At 40.3% G+C, this 20834-nt stretch overlaps 1 protein-coding gene across 4 annotated transcripts in view; it reads right to left on the bottom strand.

Annotated features, from left to right (window-relative positions):
• LOC110517600 (rab-3A-interacting protein-like) overlaps positions 1–20834 on the bottom strand; it is an 82721-nt gene that overhangs the window by 26539 nt on the left and 35348 nt on the right. For 3 of the 4 annotated variants that reach the window (XM_036956577.1, XM_036956576.1, XM_036956578.1), the window contains exons 5-6: positions 17537–17632; positions 14597–14674 (exon numbers count right to left, since the gene is read on the bottom strand). In XM_036956577.1, the coding sequence (XP_036812472.1) occupies positions 14597–14674; positions 17537–17632 (174 nt within the window). The remainder of the gene's footprint in view (positions 1–14596; positions 14675–17536; positions 17633–20834) is intronic. The other variant, XM_036956579.1, reaches the window with a different exon arrangement.

Genomic DNA, 20834 nt, shown 5'->3' with positions numbered 1-20834 from the left:
AGGACTGTTACTGTCAGACTGATAGGATATAATCTACAGGACTGTTACTGTCAGACTGATAGGATATGATCTACAGGACTGTTACTGTCAGACTGATATATGATCTACAGGACTGTTACTGTCAGACTGATAGGATATGATCTACAGGACTGTTACTGTCAGACTGATAGGATATAATCTACAGGACTGGTACTGTCAGACTGATAGGATATGATCTACAGGACTGTTACTGTCAGACTGATAGGATATGATCTACAGGACTGTTACTGTCAGACTGATATATGATCTACAGGACTGTTACCGTCAGACTGATAGGATATGATCTACAGGACTGTTACTGTCAGACTGATATATGATCTACAGGACTGTTACCGTCAGACTGATAGGATATGATCTACAGGACTGTTACTGTCAGACTGATATATGATCTACAGGACTGTTACTGTCAGACTGATAGGATATGATCTACAGGACTGTTACTGTCAGACTGATAGGATATGATCTACAGGACTGTTACTGTCAGACTGATAGGATATAATCTACAGGACTGGTACTGTCAGACTGATAGGATATGATCTACAGGACTGTTACTGTCAGACTGATAGGATATGATCTACAGGGCTGTTACTGTCAGACTGATATATAATCTACAGGACTGTTACTGTCAGACTGATATATAATCTACAGGACTGTTACTGTCAGACTGATATATAATCTACAGGACTGTTACCATCAGACTGATATACGATCTACAGGACTGTTACTGTCAGACTGATAGGATATGATCTACAGGACTGTTACTGTCAGACTGATATACGATCTACAGGACTGTTACCATCAGACTGATATACGATCTACAGGACTGTTACTGTCAGACTGATAGGATATGATCTACAGGACTGTTACTGTCAGACTGATATACGATCTACAGGACTGTTACTGTCAGACTGATATATGATCTACAGGACTGTTACTGTCAGACTGATAGGATATAATCTACAGGACTGTTACTGTCAGACTGATAGGATATAATCTACAGGACTGTTACTGTCAGACTGATAGGATATAATCTACAGGACTGTTACTGTCAGACTGATAGGATATAATCTACAGGACTGTTACTGTCAGACTGATATATGATCTACAGGACTGTTACTGTCAGACTGATATACGATCTACAGGACTGTTACTGTCAGACTGATATACGATCTACAGGACTGTTACTGTCAGACTGAAAGGATATGATCTACAGGACTGTTACTGTCAGACTGATATACGATCTACAGGACTGTTACTGTCAGACTGATATACGATCTACAGGACTGTTACTGTCAGACTGATAGGATATAATCTACAGGACTGTTACTGTCAGACTGATAGGATATGATCTACAGGACTGTTACTGTCAGACTGATATATGATCTACAGGACTGTTACTGTCAGACTGATAGGATATGATCTACAGGACTGTTACTGTCAGACTGATATATAATCTACAGGACTGTTACTGTCAGACTGATATATGATCTACAGGACTGTTACTGTCAGACTGATATATGATCTACAGGACTGTTACCATCAGACTGATAGGATATGATCTACAGGACTGTTACCATCAGACTGATAGGATATAATCTACAGGACTGTTACTGTCAGACTGATAGGATATGATCTACAGGACTGTTACTGTCAGACTGATAGGATATGATCTACAGGACTGTTACTGTCAGACTGATATACGATCTACAGGACTGTTACTGTCAGACTGATATATAATCTACAGGACTGTTACCGTCAGACTGATATATAATCTACAGGACTGTTACTGTCAGACTGATAGGATATGATCTACAGGACTGTTACTGTCAGACTGATATATGATCTACAGGACTGTTACTGTCAGACTGAAAGGATATGATCTACAGGACTGTTACTGTCAGACTGATATACGATCTACAGGACTGTTACTGTCAGACTGATATATGATCTACAGGACTGTTACTGTCAGACTGATAGGATATAATCTACAGGACTGTTACTGTCAGACTGATATATGATCTACAGGACTGTTACCATCAGACTGATATATAATCTACAGGACTGTTACTGTCAGACTGATATATGATCTACAGGACTGTTACTGTCAGACTGATAGGATATAATCTACAGGACTGTTACTGTCAGACTGATATATGATCTACAGGACTGTTACTGTCAGACTGATAGGATATGATCTACAGGACTGTTACTGTCAGACTGATATATAATCTACAGGACTGTTACCATCAGACTGATATACGATCTACAGGACTGTTACTGTCAGACTGATATATGATCTACAGGACTGTTACTGTCAGACTGATATATGATCTACAGGACTGTTACTGTCAGACTGATATATGATCTACAGGACTGTTACTGTCAGACTGATATATAATCTACAGGACTGTTACCGTCAGACTGATATATAATCTACAGGACTGTTACTGTCAGACTGATAGGATATGATCTACAGGACTGTTACTGTCAGACTGATATATGATCTACAGGACTGTTACTGTCAGACTGATAGGATATGATCTACAGGACTGTTACTGTCAGACTGATATACGATCTACAGGACTGTTACTGTCAGACTGATATACGATCTACAGGACTGTTACTGTCAGACTGATAGGATATAATCTACAGGACTGTTACTGTCAGACTGATAGGATATAATCTACAGGACTGTTACTGTCAGACTGATATATGATCTACAGGACTGTTACTGTCAGACTGATAGGATATGATCTACAGGACTGTTACTGTCAGACTGATATATAATCTACAGGACTGTTACTGTCAGACTGATATATGATCTACAGGACTGTTACTGTCAGACTGATAGGATATGATCTACAGGACTGTTACTGTCAGACTGATATATGATCTACAGGACTGTTACTGTCAGACTGATAGGATATGATCTACAGGACTGTTACTGTAGGACTGATATATAATCTACAGGACTGTTACTGTCAGACTGATAGGATATGATCTACAGGACTGTTACTGTCAGACTGATATACGATCTACAGGACTGTTACTGTCAGACTGATAGGATATGATCTACAGGACTGTTACTGTCAGACTGATAGGATATGATCTACAGGACTGTTACCATCAGACTGATATATAATCTACAGGACTGTTACTGTCAGACTGATATATGATCTACAGGACTGTTACTGTCAGACTGATAGGATATAATCTACAGGACTGTTACTGTCAGACTGATATATGATCTACAGGACTGTTACCATCAGACTGATATACGATCTACAGGACTGTTACTGTCAGACTGATATATAATCTACAGGACTGTTACTGTCAGACTGATATATAATCTACAGGACTGTTACTGTCAGACTGATATATGATCTACAGGACTGTTACTGTCAGACTGATAGGATATGATCTACAGGACTGTTACTGTCAGACTGATATATAATCTACAGGACTGTTACTGTCAGACTGATAGGATATGATCTACAGGACTGTTACCATCAGACTGATATATAATCTACAGGACTGTTACTGTCAGACTGATATATGATCTACAGGACTGTTACTGTCAGACTGATAGGATATGATCTACAGGACTGTTACTGTCAGACTGATATATAATCTACAGGACTGTTACTGTCAGACTGATAGGATATGATTTACAGGACTGTTACTGTCAGACTGATATATGATCTACAGGACTGTTACTGTCAGACTGATATATGATCTACAGGACTGTTACTGTCAGACTGATATATGATCTACAGGACTGTTACTGTCAGACTGATATATAATCTACAGGACTGTTACTGTCAGACTGATATATAATCTACAGGACTGTTACTGTCAGACTGATATATGATCTACAGGACTGTTACTGTCAGACTGATAGGATATGATCTACAGGACTGTTACTGTCAGACTGATATATAATCTACAGGACTGTTACTGTCAGACTGATAGGATATGATCTACAGGACTGTTACCATCAGACTGATATATAATCTACAGGACTGTTACTGTCAGACTGATATATGATCTACAGGACTGTTACTGTCAGACTGATAGGATATGATCTACAGGACTGTTACTGTCAGACTGATATATAATCTACAGGACTGTTACTGTCAGACTGATAGGATATGATTTACAGGACTGTTACTGTCAGACTGATATATGATCTACAGGACTGTTACTGTCAGACTGATAGGATATGATCTACAGGACTGTTACTGTCAGACTGATATACGATCTACAGGACTGTTACTGTCAGACTGATATATGATCTACAGGACTGTTACTGTCAGACTGATAGGATATAATCTACAGGACTGTTACTGTCAGACTGATATACGATCTACAGGACTGTTACTGTCAGACTGATATATAATCTACAGGACTGTTACTGTCAGACTGATAGGATATAATCTACAGGACTGTTACTGTCAGACTGATAGGATATGATCTACAGGACTGTTACTGTCAGACTGATAGGATATGATCTACAGGACTGTTACTGTCAGACTGATATATGATCTACAGGACTGTTACTGTCAGACTGATATATGATCTACAGGACTGTTACTGTCAGACTGATATATGATCTACAGGACTGTTACTGTCAGACTGATAGGATATGATCTACAGGACTGTTACTGTCAGACTGATAGGATATGATCTACAGGACTGTTACTGTCAGACTGATATATGATCTACAGGACTGTTACTGTCAGACTGATAGGATATGATCTACAGGACTGTTACTGTCAGACTGATATATGATCTACAGGACTGTTACTGTCAGACTGATATATGATCTACAGGACTGTTACTGTCAGACTGATATATGATCTACAGGACTGTTACCATCAGACTGATAGGATATGATCTACAGGACTGTTACCATCAGACTGATAGGATATAATCTACAGGACTGTTACTGTCAGACTGATAGGATATGATCTACAGGACTGTTACTGTCAGACTGATAGGATATGATCTACAGGACTGTTACTGTCAGACTGATATACGATCTACAGGACTGTTACTGTCAGACTGATATATAATCTACAGGACTGTTACCGTCAGACTGATATATAATCTACAGGACTGTTACTGTCAGACTGATAGGATATGATCTACAGGACTGTTACTGTCAGACTGATATATGATCTACAGGACTGTTACTGTCAGACTGAAAGGATATGATCTACAGGACTGTTACTGTCAGACTGATATACGATCTACAGGACTGTTACTGTCAGACTGATATATGATCTACAGGACTGTTACTGTCAGACTGATAGGATATAATCTACAGGACTGTTACTGTCAGACTGATATATGATCTACAGGACTGTTACCATCAGACTGATATATAATCTACAGGACTGTTACTGTCAGACTGATATATGATCTACAGGACTGTTACTGTCAGACTGATAGGATATAATCTACAGGACTGTTACTGTCAGACTGATATATGATCTACAGGACTGTTACTGTCAGACTGATAGGATATGATCTACAGGACTGTTACTGTCAGACTGATATATGATCTACAGGACTGTTACCATCAGACTGATATACGATCTACAGGACTGTTACTGTCAGACTGATATATGATCTACAGGACTGTTACTGTCAGACTGATATATAATATACAGGACTGTTACCATCAGACTGATATATGATCTACAGGACTGTTACTGTCAGACTGATATATGATCTACAGGACTGTTACTGTCAGACTGATATATGATCTACAGGACTGTTACTGTCAGACTGATATATAATCTACAGGACTGTTACCGTCAGACTGATATATAATCTACAGGACTGTTACTGTCAGACTGATAGGATATGATCTACAGGACTGTTACTGTCAGACTGATATATGATCTACAGGACTGTTACTGTCAGACTGATAGGATATGATCTACAGGACTGTTACTGTCAGACTGATATACGATCTACAGGACTGTTACTGTCAGACTGATATATGATCTACAGGACTGTTACTGTCAGACTGATAGGATATAATCTACAGGACTGTTACTGTCAGACTGATATATGATCTACAGGACTGTTACTGTCAGACTGATAGGATATGATCTACAGGACTGTTACTGTCAGACTGATATATGATCTACAGGACTGTTACTGTCAGACTGATATATAATCTACAGGACTGTTACTGTCAGACTGATAGGATATAATCTACAGGACTGTTACTGTCAGACTGATAGGATATGATCTACAGGACTGTTACTGTCAGACTGATAGGATATGATCTACAGGACTGTTACTGTCAGACTGATATATGATCTACAGGACTGTTACTGTCAGACTGATAGGATATGATCTACAGGACTGTTACTGTCAGACTGATATATGATCTACAGGACTGTTACTGTCAGACTGATAGGATATGATCTACAGGACTGTTACTGTCAGACTGATAGGATATGATCTACAGGACTGTTACTGTCAGACTGATATATGATCTACAGGACTGTTACTGTCAGACTGATAGGATATGATCTACAGGACTGTTACTGTCAGACTGATATATGATCTACAGGACTGTTACTGTCAGACTGATATATGATCTACAGGACTGTTACTGTCAGACTGATATATGATCTACAGGACTGTTACCATCAGACTGATAGGATATGATCTACAGGACTGTTACCATCAGACTGATAGGATATAATCTACAGGACTGTTACTGTCAGACTGATAGGATATGATCTACAGGACTGTTACTGTCAGACTGATAGGATATGATCTACAGGACTGTTACTGTCAGACTGATATACGATCTACAGGACTGTTACTGTCAGACTGATATATAATCTACAGGACTGTTACCGTCAGACTGATATATAATCTACAGGACTGTTACTGTCAGACTGATAGGATATGATCTACAGGACTGTTACTGTCAGACTGATATATGATCTACAGGACTGTTACTGTCAGACTGAAAGGATATGATCTACAGGACTGTTACTGTCAGACTGATATACGATCTACAGGACTGTTACTGTCAGACTGATATATGATCTACAGGACTGTTACTGTCAGACTGATAGGATATAATCTACAGGACTGTTACTGTCAGACTGATATACGATCTACAGGACTGTTACTGTCAGACTGATATATAATCTACAGGACTGTTACCGTCAGACTGATATATAATCTACAGGACTGTTACTGTCAGACTGATAGGATATGATCTACAGGACTGTTACTGTCAGACTGATATATGATCTACAGGACTGTTACTGTCAGACTGAAAGGATATGATCTACAGGACTGTTACTGTCAGACTGATATACGATCTACAGGACTGTTACTGTCAGACTGATATATGATCTACAGGACTGTTACTGTCAGACTGATAGGATATAATCTACAGGACTGTTACTGTCAGACTGATATATGATCTACAGGACTGTTACTGTCAGACTGATAGGATATGATCTACAGGACTGTTACTGTCAGACTGATATATGATCTACAGGACTGTTACTGTCAGACTGATATATAATCTACAGGACTGTTACTGTCAGACTGATAGGATATAATCTACAGGACTGTTACTGTCAGACTGATAGGATATGATCTACAGGACTGTTACTGTCAGACTGATAGGATATGATCTACAGGACTGTTACTGTCAGACTGATATATGATCTACAGGACTGTTACTGTCAGACTGATAGGATATGATCTACAGGACTGTTACTGTCAGACTGATATATGATCTACAGGACTGTTACTGTCAGACTGATAGGATATGATCTACAGGACTGTTACTGTCAGACTGATATATAATCTACAGGACTGTTACTGTCAGACTGATATATGATCTACAGGACTGTTACTGTCAGACTGATATATGATCTACAGGACTGTTACTGTCAGACTGATAGGATATGATCTACAGGACTGTTACTGTCAGACTGATAGGATATGATCTACAGGACTGTTACTGTCAGACTGATATATGATCTACAGGACTGTTACTGTCAGACTGATATATGATCTACAGGACTGTTACTGTCAGACTGATATATGATCTACAGGACTGTTACTGTCAGACTGATAGGATATGATCTACAGGACTGTTACTGTCAGACTGATATATGATCTACAGGACTGTTACTGTCAGACTGATATATGATCTACAGGACTGTTACTGTCAGACTGATAGGATATGATCTACAGGACTGTTACTGTCAGACTGATATATGATCTACAGGACTGTTACTGTCAGACTGATATATGATCTACAGGACTGTTACTGTCAGACTGATATATGATCTACAGGACTGTTACCATCAGACTGATAGGATATGATCTACAGGACTGTTACCATCAGACTGATAGGATATAATCTACAGGACTGTTACTGTCAGACTGATAGGATATGATCTACAGGACTGTTACTGTCAGACTGATAGGATATGATCTACAGGACTGTTACTGTCAGACTGATATACGATCTACAGGACTGTTACTGTCAGACTGATAGGATATGATCTACAGGACTGTTACTGTCAGACTGATATATGATCTACAGGACTGTTACTGTCAGACTGATAGTATATGATCTACAGGACTGTTACTGTCAGACTGATATATAATCTACAGGACTGTTACTGTCAGACTGATATATGATCTACAGGACTGTTACTGTCAGACTGATATATGATCTACAGGACTGTTACTGTCAGACTGATAGGATATGATCTACAGGACTGTTACTGTCAGACTGATATATAATCTACAGGACTGTTACTGTCAGACTGATATATAATCTACAGGACTGTTACCATCAGACTGATATACGATCTACAGGACTGTTACTGTCAGACTGATAGGATATGATCTACAGGACTGTTACTGTCAGACTGATATACGATCTACAGGACTGTTACCATCAGACTGATATACGATCTACAGGACTGTTACTGTCAGACTGATAGGATATAATCTACAGGACTGTTACTGTCAGACTGATAGGATATGATCTACAGGACTGTTACTGTCAGACTGATATATGATCTACAGGACTGTTACTGTCAGACTGATAGGATATGATCTACAGGACTGTTACTGTCAGACTGATAGGATATAATCTACAGGACTGTTACTGTCAGACTGATAGGATATGATCTACAGGACTGTTACTGTCAGACTGATAGGATATGATCTACAGGACTGTTACTGTCAGACTGATATATGATCTACAGGACTGTTACCGTCAGACTGATAGGATATGATCTACAGGACTGTTACTGTCAGACTGATATACGATCTACAGGACTGTTACTGTCAGACTGATATATGATCTACAGGACTGTTACTGTCAGACTGATAGGATATGATCTACAGGACTGTTACTGTCAGACTGATATATAATCTACAGGACTGTTACTGTCAGACTGATATATGATCTACAGGACTGTTACTGTCAGACTGATAGGATATGATCTACAGGACTGTTACTGTCAGACTGATATACGATCTACAGGACTGTTACTGTCAGACTGATATATGATCTACAGGACTGTTACTGTCAGACTGATATATGATCTACAGGACTGTTACTGTCAGACTGATATATGATCTACAGGACTGTTACTGTCAGACTGATAGGATATAATCTACAGGACTGTTACTGTCAGACTGATATATGATCTACAGGACTGTTACTGTCAGACTGATAGGATATAATCTACAGGACTGTTACCATCAGACTGATATACGATCTACAGGACTGTTACTGTCAGACTGATATATGATCTACAGGACTGTTACTGTCAGACTGATAGGATATGATATACAGGACTGTTACTGTCAGACTGATAGGATATGATCTACAGGACTGTTACTGTCAGACTGATATACGATCTACAGGACTGTTACTGTCAGACTGATAGGATATGATCTACAGGACTGTTACTGTCAGACTGATATATAATCTACAGGACTGTTACTGTCAGACTGATAGGATATGATCTACAGGACTGTTACTGTCAGACTGATATATAATCTACAGGACTGTTACTGTCAGACTGATATACGATCTACAGGACTGTTACTGTCAGACTGATAGGATATGATCTACAGGACTGTTACTGTCAGACTGATATATGATCTACAGGACTGTTACTGTCAGACTGATAGGATATGATCTACAGGACTGTTACTGTCAGACTGATATATGATCTACAGGACTGTTACTGTCAGACTGATAGGATATGATCTACAGGACTGTTACTGTCAGACTGATATACGATCTACAGGACTGTTACTGTCAGACTGATAGGATATGATCTACAGGACTGTTACTGTCAGACTGATATATAATCTACAGGACTGTTACTGTCAGACTGATAGGATATGATCTACAGGACTGTTACTGTCAGACTGATATATGATCTACAGGACTGTTACTGTCAGACTGATAGGATATGATCTACAGGACTGTTACTGTCAGACTGATATATGATCTACAGGACTGTTACTGTCAGACTGATAGGATATGATCTACAGGACTGTTACTGTCAGACTGATATACGATCTACAGGACTGTTACTGTCAGACTGATAGGATATGATCTACAGGACTGTTACTGTCAGACTGATATATGATCTACAGGACTGTTACTGTCAGACTGATAGGATATGATCTACAGGACTGTTACTGTCAGACTGATATATGATCTACAGGACTGTTACTGTCAGACTGATAGGATATGATCTACAGGACTGTTACTGTCAGACTGATATACGATCTACAGGACTGTTACTGTCAGACTGATAGGATATGATCTACAGGACTGTTACTGTCAGACTGATATATAATCTACAGGACTGTTACTGTCAGACTGATAGGATATGATCTACAGGACTGTTACTGTCAGACTGATATATAATCTACAGGACTGTTACTGTCAGACTGATATACGATCTACAGGACTGTTACTGTCAGACTGATAGGATATAATCTACAGGACTGTTACTGTCAGACTGATATATGATCTACAGGACTGTTACCGTCAGACTGATAGGATATGATCTACAGGACTGTTACCATCAGACTGATAGGATATGATCTACAGGACTGTTACCATCAGACTGATAGGATATGATCTACAGGACTGTTACTGTCAGACTGATAGGATATAATCTACAGGACTGTTACTGTCAGACTGATATATGATCTACAGGACTGTTACCATCAGACTGATATACGATCTACAGGACTGTTACTGTCAGACTGATATATGATCTACAGGACTGTTACTGTCAGACTGATATATAATCTACAGGACTGTTACTGTCAGACTGATATATAATCTACAGGACTGTTACTGTCAGACTGATATATAATCTACAGGACTGTTACTGTCAGACTGATAGGATATGATCTACAGGACTGTTACTGTCAGACTGATATATGATCTACAGGACTGTTACTGTCAGACTGATAGGATATGATCTACAGGACTGTTACTGTCAGACTGATAGGATATGATCTACAGGACTGTTACTGTCAGACTGATAGGATATGATCTACAGGACTGTTACTGTCAGACTGATATATGATCTACAGGACTGTTACCGTCAGACTGATAGGATATGATCTACAGGACTGTTACTGTCAGACTGATATACGATCTACAGGACTGTTACTGTCAGACTGATATATGATCTACAGGACTGTTACTGTCAGACTGATAGGATATGATCTACAGGACTGTTACTGTCAGACTGATATATAATCTACAGGACTGTTACTGTCAGACTGATATATGATCTACAGGACTGTTACTGTCAGACTGATAGGATATGATCTACAGGACTGTTACTGTCAGACTGATATACGATCTACAGGACTGTTACTGTCAGACTGATATATGATCTACAGGACTGTTACTGTCAGACTGATATATGATCTACAGGACTGTTACTGTCAGACTGATATATGATCTACAGGACTGTTACTGTCAGACTGATAGGATATAATCTACAGGACTGTTACTGTCAGACTGATATATGATCTACAGGACTGTTACTGTCAGACTGATAGGATATAATCTACAGGACTGTTACCATCAGACTGATATACGATCTACAGGACTGTTACTGTCAGACTGATATATGATCTACAGGACTGTTACTGTCAGACTGATAGGATATGATATACAGGACTGTTACTGTCAGACTGATAGGATATGATCTACAGGACTGTTACTGTCAGACTGATATACGATCTACAGGACTGTTACTGTCAGACTGATAGGATATGATCTACAGGACTGTTACTGTCAGACTGATATATAATCTACAGGACTGTTACTGTCAGACTGATAGGATATGATCTACAGGACTGTTACTGTCAGACTGATATATAATCTACAGGACTGTTACTGTCAGACTGATATACGATCTACAGGACTGTTACTGTCAGACTGATAGGATATGATCTACAGGACTGTTACTGTCAGACTGATATATGATCTACAGGACTGTTACTGTCAGACTGATAGGATATGATCTACAGGACTGTTACTGTCAGACTGATATATGATCTACAGGACTGTTACTGTCAGACTGATAGGATATGATCTACAGGACTGTTACTGTCAGACTGATATACGATCTACAGGACTGTTACTGTCAGACTGATAGGATATGATCTACAGGACTGTTACTGTCAGACTGATATATAATCTACAGGACTGTTACTGTCAGACTGATAGGATATGATCTACAGGACTGTTACTGTCAGACTGATATATAATCTACAGGACTGTTACTGTCAGACTGATATACGATCTACAGGACTGTTACTGTCAGACTGATAGGATATAATCTACAGGACTGTTACTGTCAGACTGATATATGATCTACAGGACTGTTACCGTCAGACTGATAGGATATGATCTACAGGACTGTTACCATCAGACTGATAGGATATGATCTACAGGACTGTTACCATCAGACTGATAGGATATGATCTACAGGACTGTTACTGTCAGACTGATAGGATATAATCTACAGGACTGTTACTGTCAGACTGATATATGATCTACAGGACTGTTACCATCAGACTGATATACGATCTACAGGACTGTTACTGTCAGACTGATATATGATCTACAGGACTGTTACTGTCAGACTGATATATAATCTACAGGACTGTTACTGTCAGACTGATATATAATCTACAGGACTGTTACTGTCAGACTGATATATAATCTACAGGACTGTTACTGTCAGACTGATAGGATATGATCTACAGGACTGTTACTGTCAGACTGATATATGATCTACAGGACTGTTACTGTCAGACTGATAGGATATGATCTACAGGACTGTTACTGTCAGACTGATATACGATCTACAGGACTGTTACCATCAGACTGATAGGATATAATCTACAGGACTGTTACTGTCAGACTGATATACGATCTACAGGACTGTTACTGTCAGACTGATAGGATATGATCTACAGGACTGTTACTGTCAGACTGATATATGATCTACAGGACTGTTACTGTCAGACTGATAGGATATGATCTACAGGACTGTTACTGTCAGACTGATAGGATATGATCTACAGGACTGTTACCATCAGACTGATATATGATCTACAGGACTGTTACTGTCAGACTGATATATGATCTACAGGACTGTTACTGTCAGACTGATAGGATATGATCTACAGGACTGTTACTGTCAGACTGATAGGATATGATATACAGGACTGTTACTGTCAGACTGATAGGATATGATATACAGGACTGTTACTGTCAGACTGATAGGATATGATCTACAGGACTGTTACCATCAGACTGATATATGATCTACAGGACTGTTACTGTCAGACTGATATATGATCTACAGGACTGTTACCATCAGACTGATATATGATCTACAGGACTGTTACTGTCAGACTGATAGGATATAATCTACAGGACTGTTACTGTCAGACTGATAGGATATAATCTACAGGACTGTTACTGTCAGACTGATAGGATATGATCTACAGGACTGTTACTGTCAGACTGATAGGATATAATCTACAGGACTGTTACCATCAGACTGATATATGATCTACAGGACTGTTACTGTCAGACTGATAGGATATAATCTACAGGACTGTTACTGTCAGACTGATATATGATCTACAGGACTGTTACTGTCAGACTGATAGGATATGATCTACAGGACTGTTACTGCTATCACTCACAGAAATGATACACCCTGCTATTAAAGCAGCCAGACATGGTGCACTACAGTCAGTACGTTCCTGTGGCTCCCATTACCAGCCAGCCGGGAGGCTGCAGTGGTGTGACTGACACCTTTAGTGAAGAGGCAGCACATAAATCATCCCAGACACACCTGCAGAATTGTCATTAGAAGACCATCAGACTGGGTCAGCCACTCCATTTCCATGAGGGTAACAGTCATGTAGACACAGTAGTACTGAACATGGTTGTGAATGGTTCAGTCCTCACCTTGTTCAGAGCTTCCTTCAGCTGCTTCTCAGCCGTCGACTGTTTGATGTTGGCCTCACGCACCATCTTGTGAGCTTCCTGTAAGAACGCACGAGACCTTAGACCCACAATGCATCACTCATCGCCCTGACCTCTAACCCCTACCGACTTCTGACACAAAACAGAGAACCCAGCAACCAAACACAAGTCAAGACAACCTGAGTCAGAGTCACAGCTGGCACCAAACACCCAGAGAAAAGCAGGTTAGTGTCTTTACAAACTAACAAGAGCTTTGAAAACGGGAGAGAGGTGAGACAAAGGAGACCGATAAAGAGAGAGAGGATGGAAACTGTTAATCTAGCTACGTAAGACAAGGGAGGAGAGACAAAGGAGACCGAGAGAGAGGATGGAAACTGTTAATCTAGCTACGTAAGACAAGGGAGGAGAGACAAAGGAGACCGAGAGAGAGGATGGAAACTGTTAATCTAGCTACGTAAGACAAGGGAGGAAAGACAAAGGAGACCGAGAGAGAGGATGGAAACTGTTAATCTAGCTACGTAAGACAAGGGAGGAGAGACAAAGGAGACCGAGAGAGAGGATGGAAACTGTTAATCTAGCTACGTAAGACAAGGGAGGAGAGACAAAGGAGACCTAGAGAGAGAGGATGGAAACTGTTAATCTAGCTACGTAAGACAAGGGAGGAGAGACAAAGGAGACCGAGAGAGAGGATGGAAACTGTTAATCTAGCTACGTAAGACAAGGGAGGAGAGACAAAGGAGACAGAGAGAGAGGATGGAAACTGTTAATCTAGCTACGTAAGACAAGGGAGGAGAGACAAAGGAGACCTAGAGAGAGGATGGAAACTGTTAATCTAGCTACGTAAAACAAGGGAGGAGAGACAAAGGAGACAGAGAGAGAGGATGGAAACTGTTAATCTAGCTACGTAAGACAAGGGAGGAGAGACAAAGGAGACCGAGAGTGAGGATGGAAACTGTTAATCTAGCTACGTAAGACAAGGGAGGAGAGACAAAGGAGACAGAGAGAGAGGATGGAAACTGTTAATCTAGCTACGTAAGACAAGGGAGGAGAGACAAAGGAGACCTAGAGAGAGGATGGAAACTGTTAATCTAGCTACGTAAGACAAGGGAGGAGAGACAAAGGAGACCTAGAGAGAGGATGGAAACTGTTAATCTAGCTACGTAAGACAAGGGAGGAGAGACAAAGGAGACCTAGAGAGAGGATGGAAACTGTTAATCTAGCTACGTAAGACAAGGGAGGAGAGACAAAGGAGACCTAGAGAGAGAGGATGGAAACTGTTAATCTAGCTACGTAAGACAAGGGAGGAGAGACAAAGGAGACCTAGAGAGAGAGGATGGAAACTGTTAATCTAGCTACGTAAGACAAGGGAGGAAAGACAAAGGAGACCTAGAGAGAGGATGGAAACTGTTAATCTAGCTACGTAAGACAAGGGAGGAAAGACAAAGGAGACCGAGAAAGAGGATGGAAACTGTTAATCTAGCTACGTAAGACAAGGGAGGAAAGACAAAGGAGACCTAGAGAGAGGATGGAAACTGTTAATCTAGCTACGTAAGACAAGGGAGGAGAGACAAAGGAGACCTAGAGAGAGGATGGAAACTGTTAATCTAGCTACGTAAGACAAGGGAGGAGAGACAAAGGAGACCTAGAGAGAGGATGGAAACTGTTAATCTAGCTACGTAAGACAAGGGAGGAGAGACAAAGGAGACAGAGAGAGAGGATGGAAACTGTTAATCTAGCTACGTAAGACAAGGGAGGAGAGACAAAGGAGACCTAGAGAGAGGATGGAAACTGTTAATCTAGCTACGTAAGACAAGGGAGGAAAGACAAAGGAGACCTAGAGAGAGGATGGAAACTGTTAATCTAGCTACGTAAGACAAGGGAGGAGAGACAAAGGAGACCTAGAGAGAGGATGGAAACTGTTAATCTAGCTACGTAAGACAAGGGAGGAGAGACAAAGGAGACCTAGAGAGAGGATGGAAACTGTTAATCTAGCTACGTAAGACAAGGGAGGAAAGACAAAGGAGACCTAGAGAGAGGATGGAAACTGTTAATCTAGCTACGTAAGACAAGGGAGGAGAGACAAAGGAGACCTAGAGAGAGGATGGAAACTGTTAATCTAGCTACGTAAGACAAGGGAGGAAAGACAAAGGAGACCTAGAGAGAGGATGGAAACTGTTAATCTAGCTACGTAAGACAAGGGAGGAAAGACAAAGGAGACCGAGAAAGAGGATGGAAACTGTTAATCTAGCTACGTAAGACAAGGGAGGAAAGACAAAGGAGACCGAGAGAGAGGATGGAAACTGTTAATCTATCTACGTAAGACAAGGGAGGAAAGACAAAGGAGACCGAGAGAGAGGATGGAAACTGTTAATCTAGCTACGTAAGACAAGGGAGGAAAGACAAAGGAGACCTAGAGAGAGGATGGAAACTGTTAATCTAGCTACGTAAGACAAGGGAGGAGAGACAAAGGAGACCTAGAGAGAGGATGGAAACTGTTAATCTAGCTACGTAAGACAAGGGAGGAGAGACAAAGGAGACCTAGAGAGAGGATGGAAACTGTTAATCTAGCTACGTAAGACAAGGGAGGAGAGACAAAGGAGACCTAGAGAGAGGATGGAAACTGTTAATCTAGCTACGTAAGACAAGGGAGGAGAGACAAAGGAGACCTAGAGAGAGGATGGAAACTGTTAATCTAGCTAGGTAAGAGAAGGGAGGAGAGACAAAGGAGACAGAGAGAGAGGATGGAAACTGTTAATCTAGCTACGTAAAACAAGGGAGGAGAGACAAAGGAGACCTAGAGAGAGGATGGAAACTGTTAATCTAGCTACGTAAAACAAGGGAGGCGCAAAGCCAAAACACTGATCACAAGGAGGGCCGTCTCAGTGTTTCTGGGGGGGGGATGAATTAGCCGGTGGGACCAACCTCAAACAGGCTAGCAGTGAGCTCCTCCAGTTCCTGGCCCAGTTGGTCCCTGACTTTAGAAAGCCTTTCACACTCCTCGTCTTTCAACTTAACATCCTTAAGAAATGAGAAAAAAAAAAAACACAAAAAATGGACAAACACAAAACGTGATGAACGTAAATATAAATGACCAGGTAATAATAATGACCAAGGAAAAATCAAATGTGGGTTTATTTTAGCAGCCGAAATAAGATGAAACAAATCAAAAATGTGAAATGGAACCGTGACTTGGTGTGAATGTTGTGTGTGTAGACTTCTTAACACAGGCATGTACTGGAAACACACACAGTTCAGTTGACAGCAGGCCAAGTTTCGATAGCTGAAATCAAAACGTTTATATTACCCTAATAATATATTACCCTGTACAGTAAATGTATTTCAGAGCCATAAAATACTTAGTTCCTGGAACAGATATTTAACCGTGTGTGGCCCTTATTGTTCTATACTAGTTCCTGGAAGGGATCTTTCACAGTGTGTGGCCCTTATTGTTCTATACTAGTTCCTGGAACAGATATTTAACAGTGTGTGGCCCTTATTGTTCTATACTAGTTCCTGGAAGAGATATATAACAGTGTGTGGCCCTTATTGTTCTATACTAGTTCCTGGAACAGATATATAACAGTGTGTGGCCCTTATTGTTCTATACTAGTTCCTGGAACAGATATTTAACCGTGTGTGGCCCTTATTGTTCTATACTAGTTCCTGGAAGAGATATTTAACAGTGTGTGTCCCTTATTGTTCTATACTAGTTCCTGGAAGGGATCTTTAACAGTGTGTGGCCCTTATTGTTCTATACTAGTTCCTGGAACAGATATTTAACAGTGTGTGGCCCTTATTGTTCTATACTAGTTTCTGGAAGGGATCTTTAACCGTGTGGCCCTTATTGTTCTATACTAGTTCCTGGAAGGGATCTTTCACAGTGTGTGGCCCTTATTGTCCTATACTAGTTCCTGGAACAGATATTTAACCGTGTGTGGCCCTTATTGTTCTATACTGGTTCCTGGAAGGGATCTTTAAGTGTGTGGCCCTTATTGTCCTATACTAGTTCCTCGAAGAGATATTTAAGTGTGTGGCCCTTATTGTTCTATACTAGTTCCTGGAACAGATATTTAACCGTGTGTGGCCCTTATTGTTCTATACTGGTTCCTGGAAGGGTTCTTTAACCTCTCTAGGGTACGTGGGACGGTAGCGTCCCACCTCGTCAACAGCCAGTGAAACTGCAGGGCGCCAAATTCAAAACAACAGAAATCCCATAATTAAAATTCCTCAAACATACTTGTATTTTACACCATTTTAAAGATACACTTGTTGTAAATCCAGCCAGTGTCCGATTTCAAAAAAGCTATACAGCGAAAACACACCAAACGATTATGTTAGGTCAGAGCCAAGTCACAGAAAAACACAGCCATTTTTCCAGCCAAAGAGAGGAGTCACAAAAAGCAGAAACAGATTAAATTGATCACTAACCCTTGATGATCTTCATCAGATGACACTCATAGGACTTCATGTTACACAATACATGTATGTTTTGTTCCATCGGTAAAGTTCATATTTATTTCCAGAAATCGGAGTTTCCATTGGCGCGTTATGTTCAGTAGTTCCAAAACATCCGGTGATTTTGCAGAGGGCCACATCAATTTACAGAAATACTCAAAATAAACATTGATAAAAGATACAACTGTTTTGCATGGAATTTTAGATCCACTTCTCCTTAATGCAACCGCTGTGTCAGATTTCACAAAAACTTTACGGAAAAAGCATAATCTGAGTACGGAGCTCAGAGACCAAAACAACCCAAACAGATATCCGCCATGTTGTGTCGTCAACAGAAGTCAAAAATAGCATTATAAATATTCACTTACCTTTGATGATCTTCATCAGAATGCACTCCCAGGAATCCCAGTTCCACAATAAATATGTTTGTTTTGTTCGATAATGTCCATCATTTATGTCCAAATACCTCCTTTTCGTTAGCGCGTTCAGTACACAATCCAAACTCACGACGCGCGATCACTAGGGGCAGACAAAAAGTCAAAAAGTTCCGTTACAGTCCGTAGAAACATGTCAAACGATGTATAGAATCAATCTTTAGGATGTTAACATAAATCTTCAATAAATGTTCCAACCAGAGAATTCCTTTGTCTGTAGAAATACAATGGAGCAGAGCTAACTATCACATGAACGCGCGAGACTGAGCTTGTGGCTCTCTGGAAGACCTCTGACTCAATCCCCTCTCATTCTCCCCCACTTCACAGTAGAAGCATCAAACAAGGTTCTAAAGACTGTTGACATCTAGTGGAAGCCTTAGGAAGTGTAATATGACCCCATAGACACTGTGTTTTTGATAGGCCAAGAGTTGAAAAACTACAAACCTCAGATTTCCCACTTCCTGGTTAGATTTTTTTCTCAGGTTATTGCCTGCCATATGAGTTCTGTTATACTCACAGACATCATTCAAACAGTTTGAGAAACGTCAGAGTGTTTTCTATCCAAATACACTATTATATGCATATTCTAGCTTTTATGGCTGAGAAGCAGGCAGTTTAATTTGATGCTTTTCATCCACAATCCCCAATGCTGCCCCCCTACCCTAGAGAAGTTAACAGTGTGTGGCCCTTATTGTTCTATACTACTTCCTGGAAGGAACATGGACATCCACTGTAGGCTGTATAAACTGGGTGTTGTCCATGTCATATAATACTACAGAAACATTCCTGTGTCCATTTGACCTGCTGCTTCTTAGTAAATATAACTTTATAGTGAGGCTACACCCACTAACCCCCACCAACACCACCCACATGCTGTTGCAGTAACAGTTGTTCACCCAGTAATTATATGTGAAGAGCTACAACCACACACACACACACACACACACAGGGATTACTAGTCCTCTCCTCTGGCAAGGTGACACCTCTTCACACATTGTTTTGTTAACAAACCCAGTAGTTAAATAACTTTCCAGGGCCTGACCAAATACAACAGGACAGACACGAGTGGTATTCTAGACCTTGGTAAACAACAGGACAGACACTAGTGGTATTCTAGACCGTGGTAAACAACAGGACAGACACTAGTGGTATTCTAGACCATGGTAAACAACAGGACAGACACTCGTGGTATTCTAGACCGTGGTAAACAACAGGACAGACACTAGTGGTATTCTACAGGACAGACACTAGTGGTATTCTACAGGACAGACACTAGTGGTAAACAACAGGACAGACACTAGTGGTAAACAACAGGACAGACACTAGTGGTA

The sequence above is a fragment of the Oncorhynchus mykiss genome, chromosome 21 (assembly GCF_013265735.2).
Source record: "Oncorhynchus mykiss isolate Arlee chromosome 21, USDA_OmykA_1.1, whole genome shotgun sequence".
In the NCBI taxonomy this organism is placed as follows: Eukaryota; Metazoa; Chordata; class Actinopteri; order Salmoniformes; family Salmonidae; genus Oncorhynchus; species Oncorhynchus mykiss.
The sequence above is the reverse complement of the archived record's forward strand: the minus strand, read 5'-3'. Positions and strand labels throughout refer to the sequence as shown.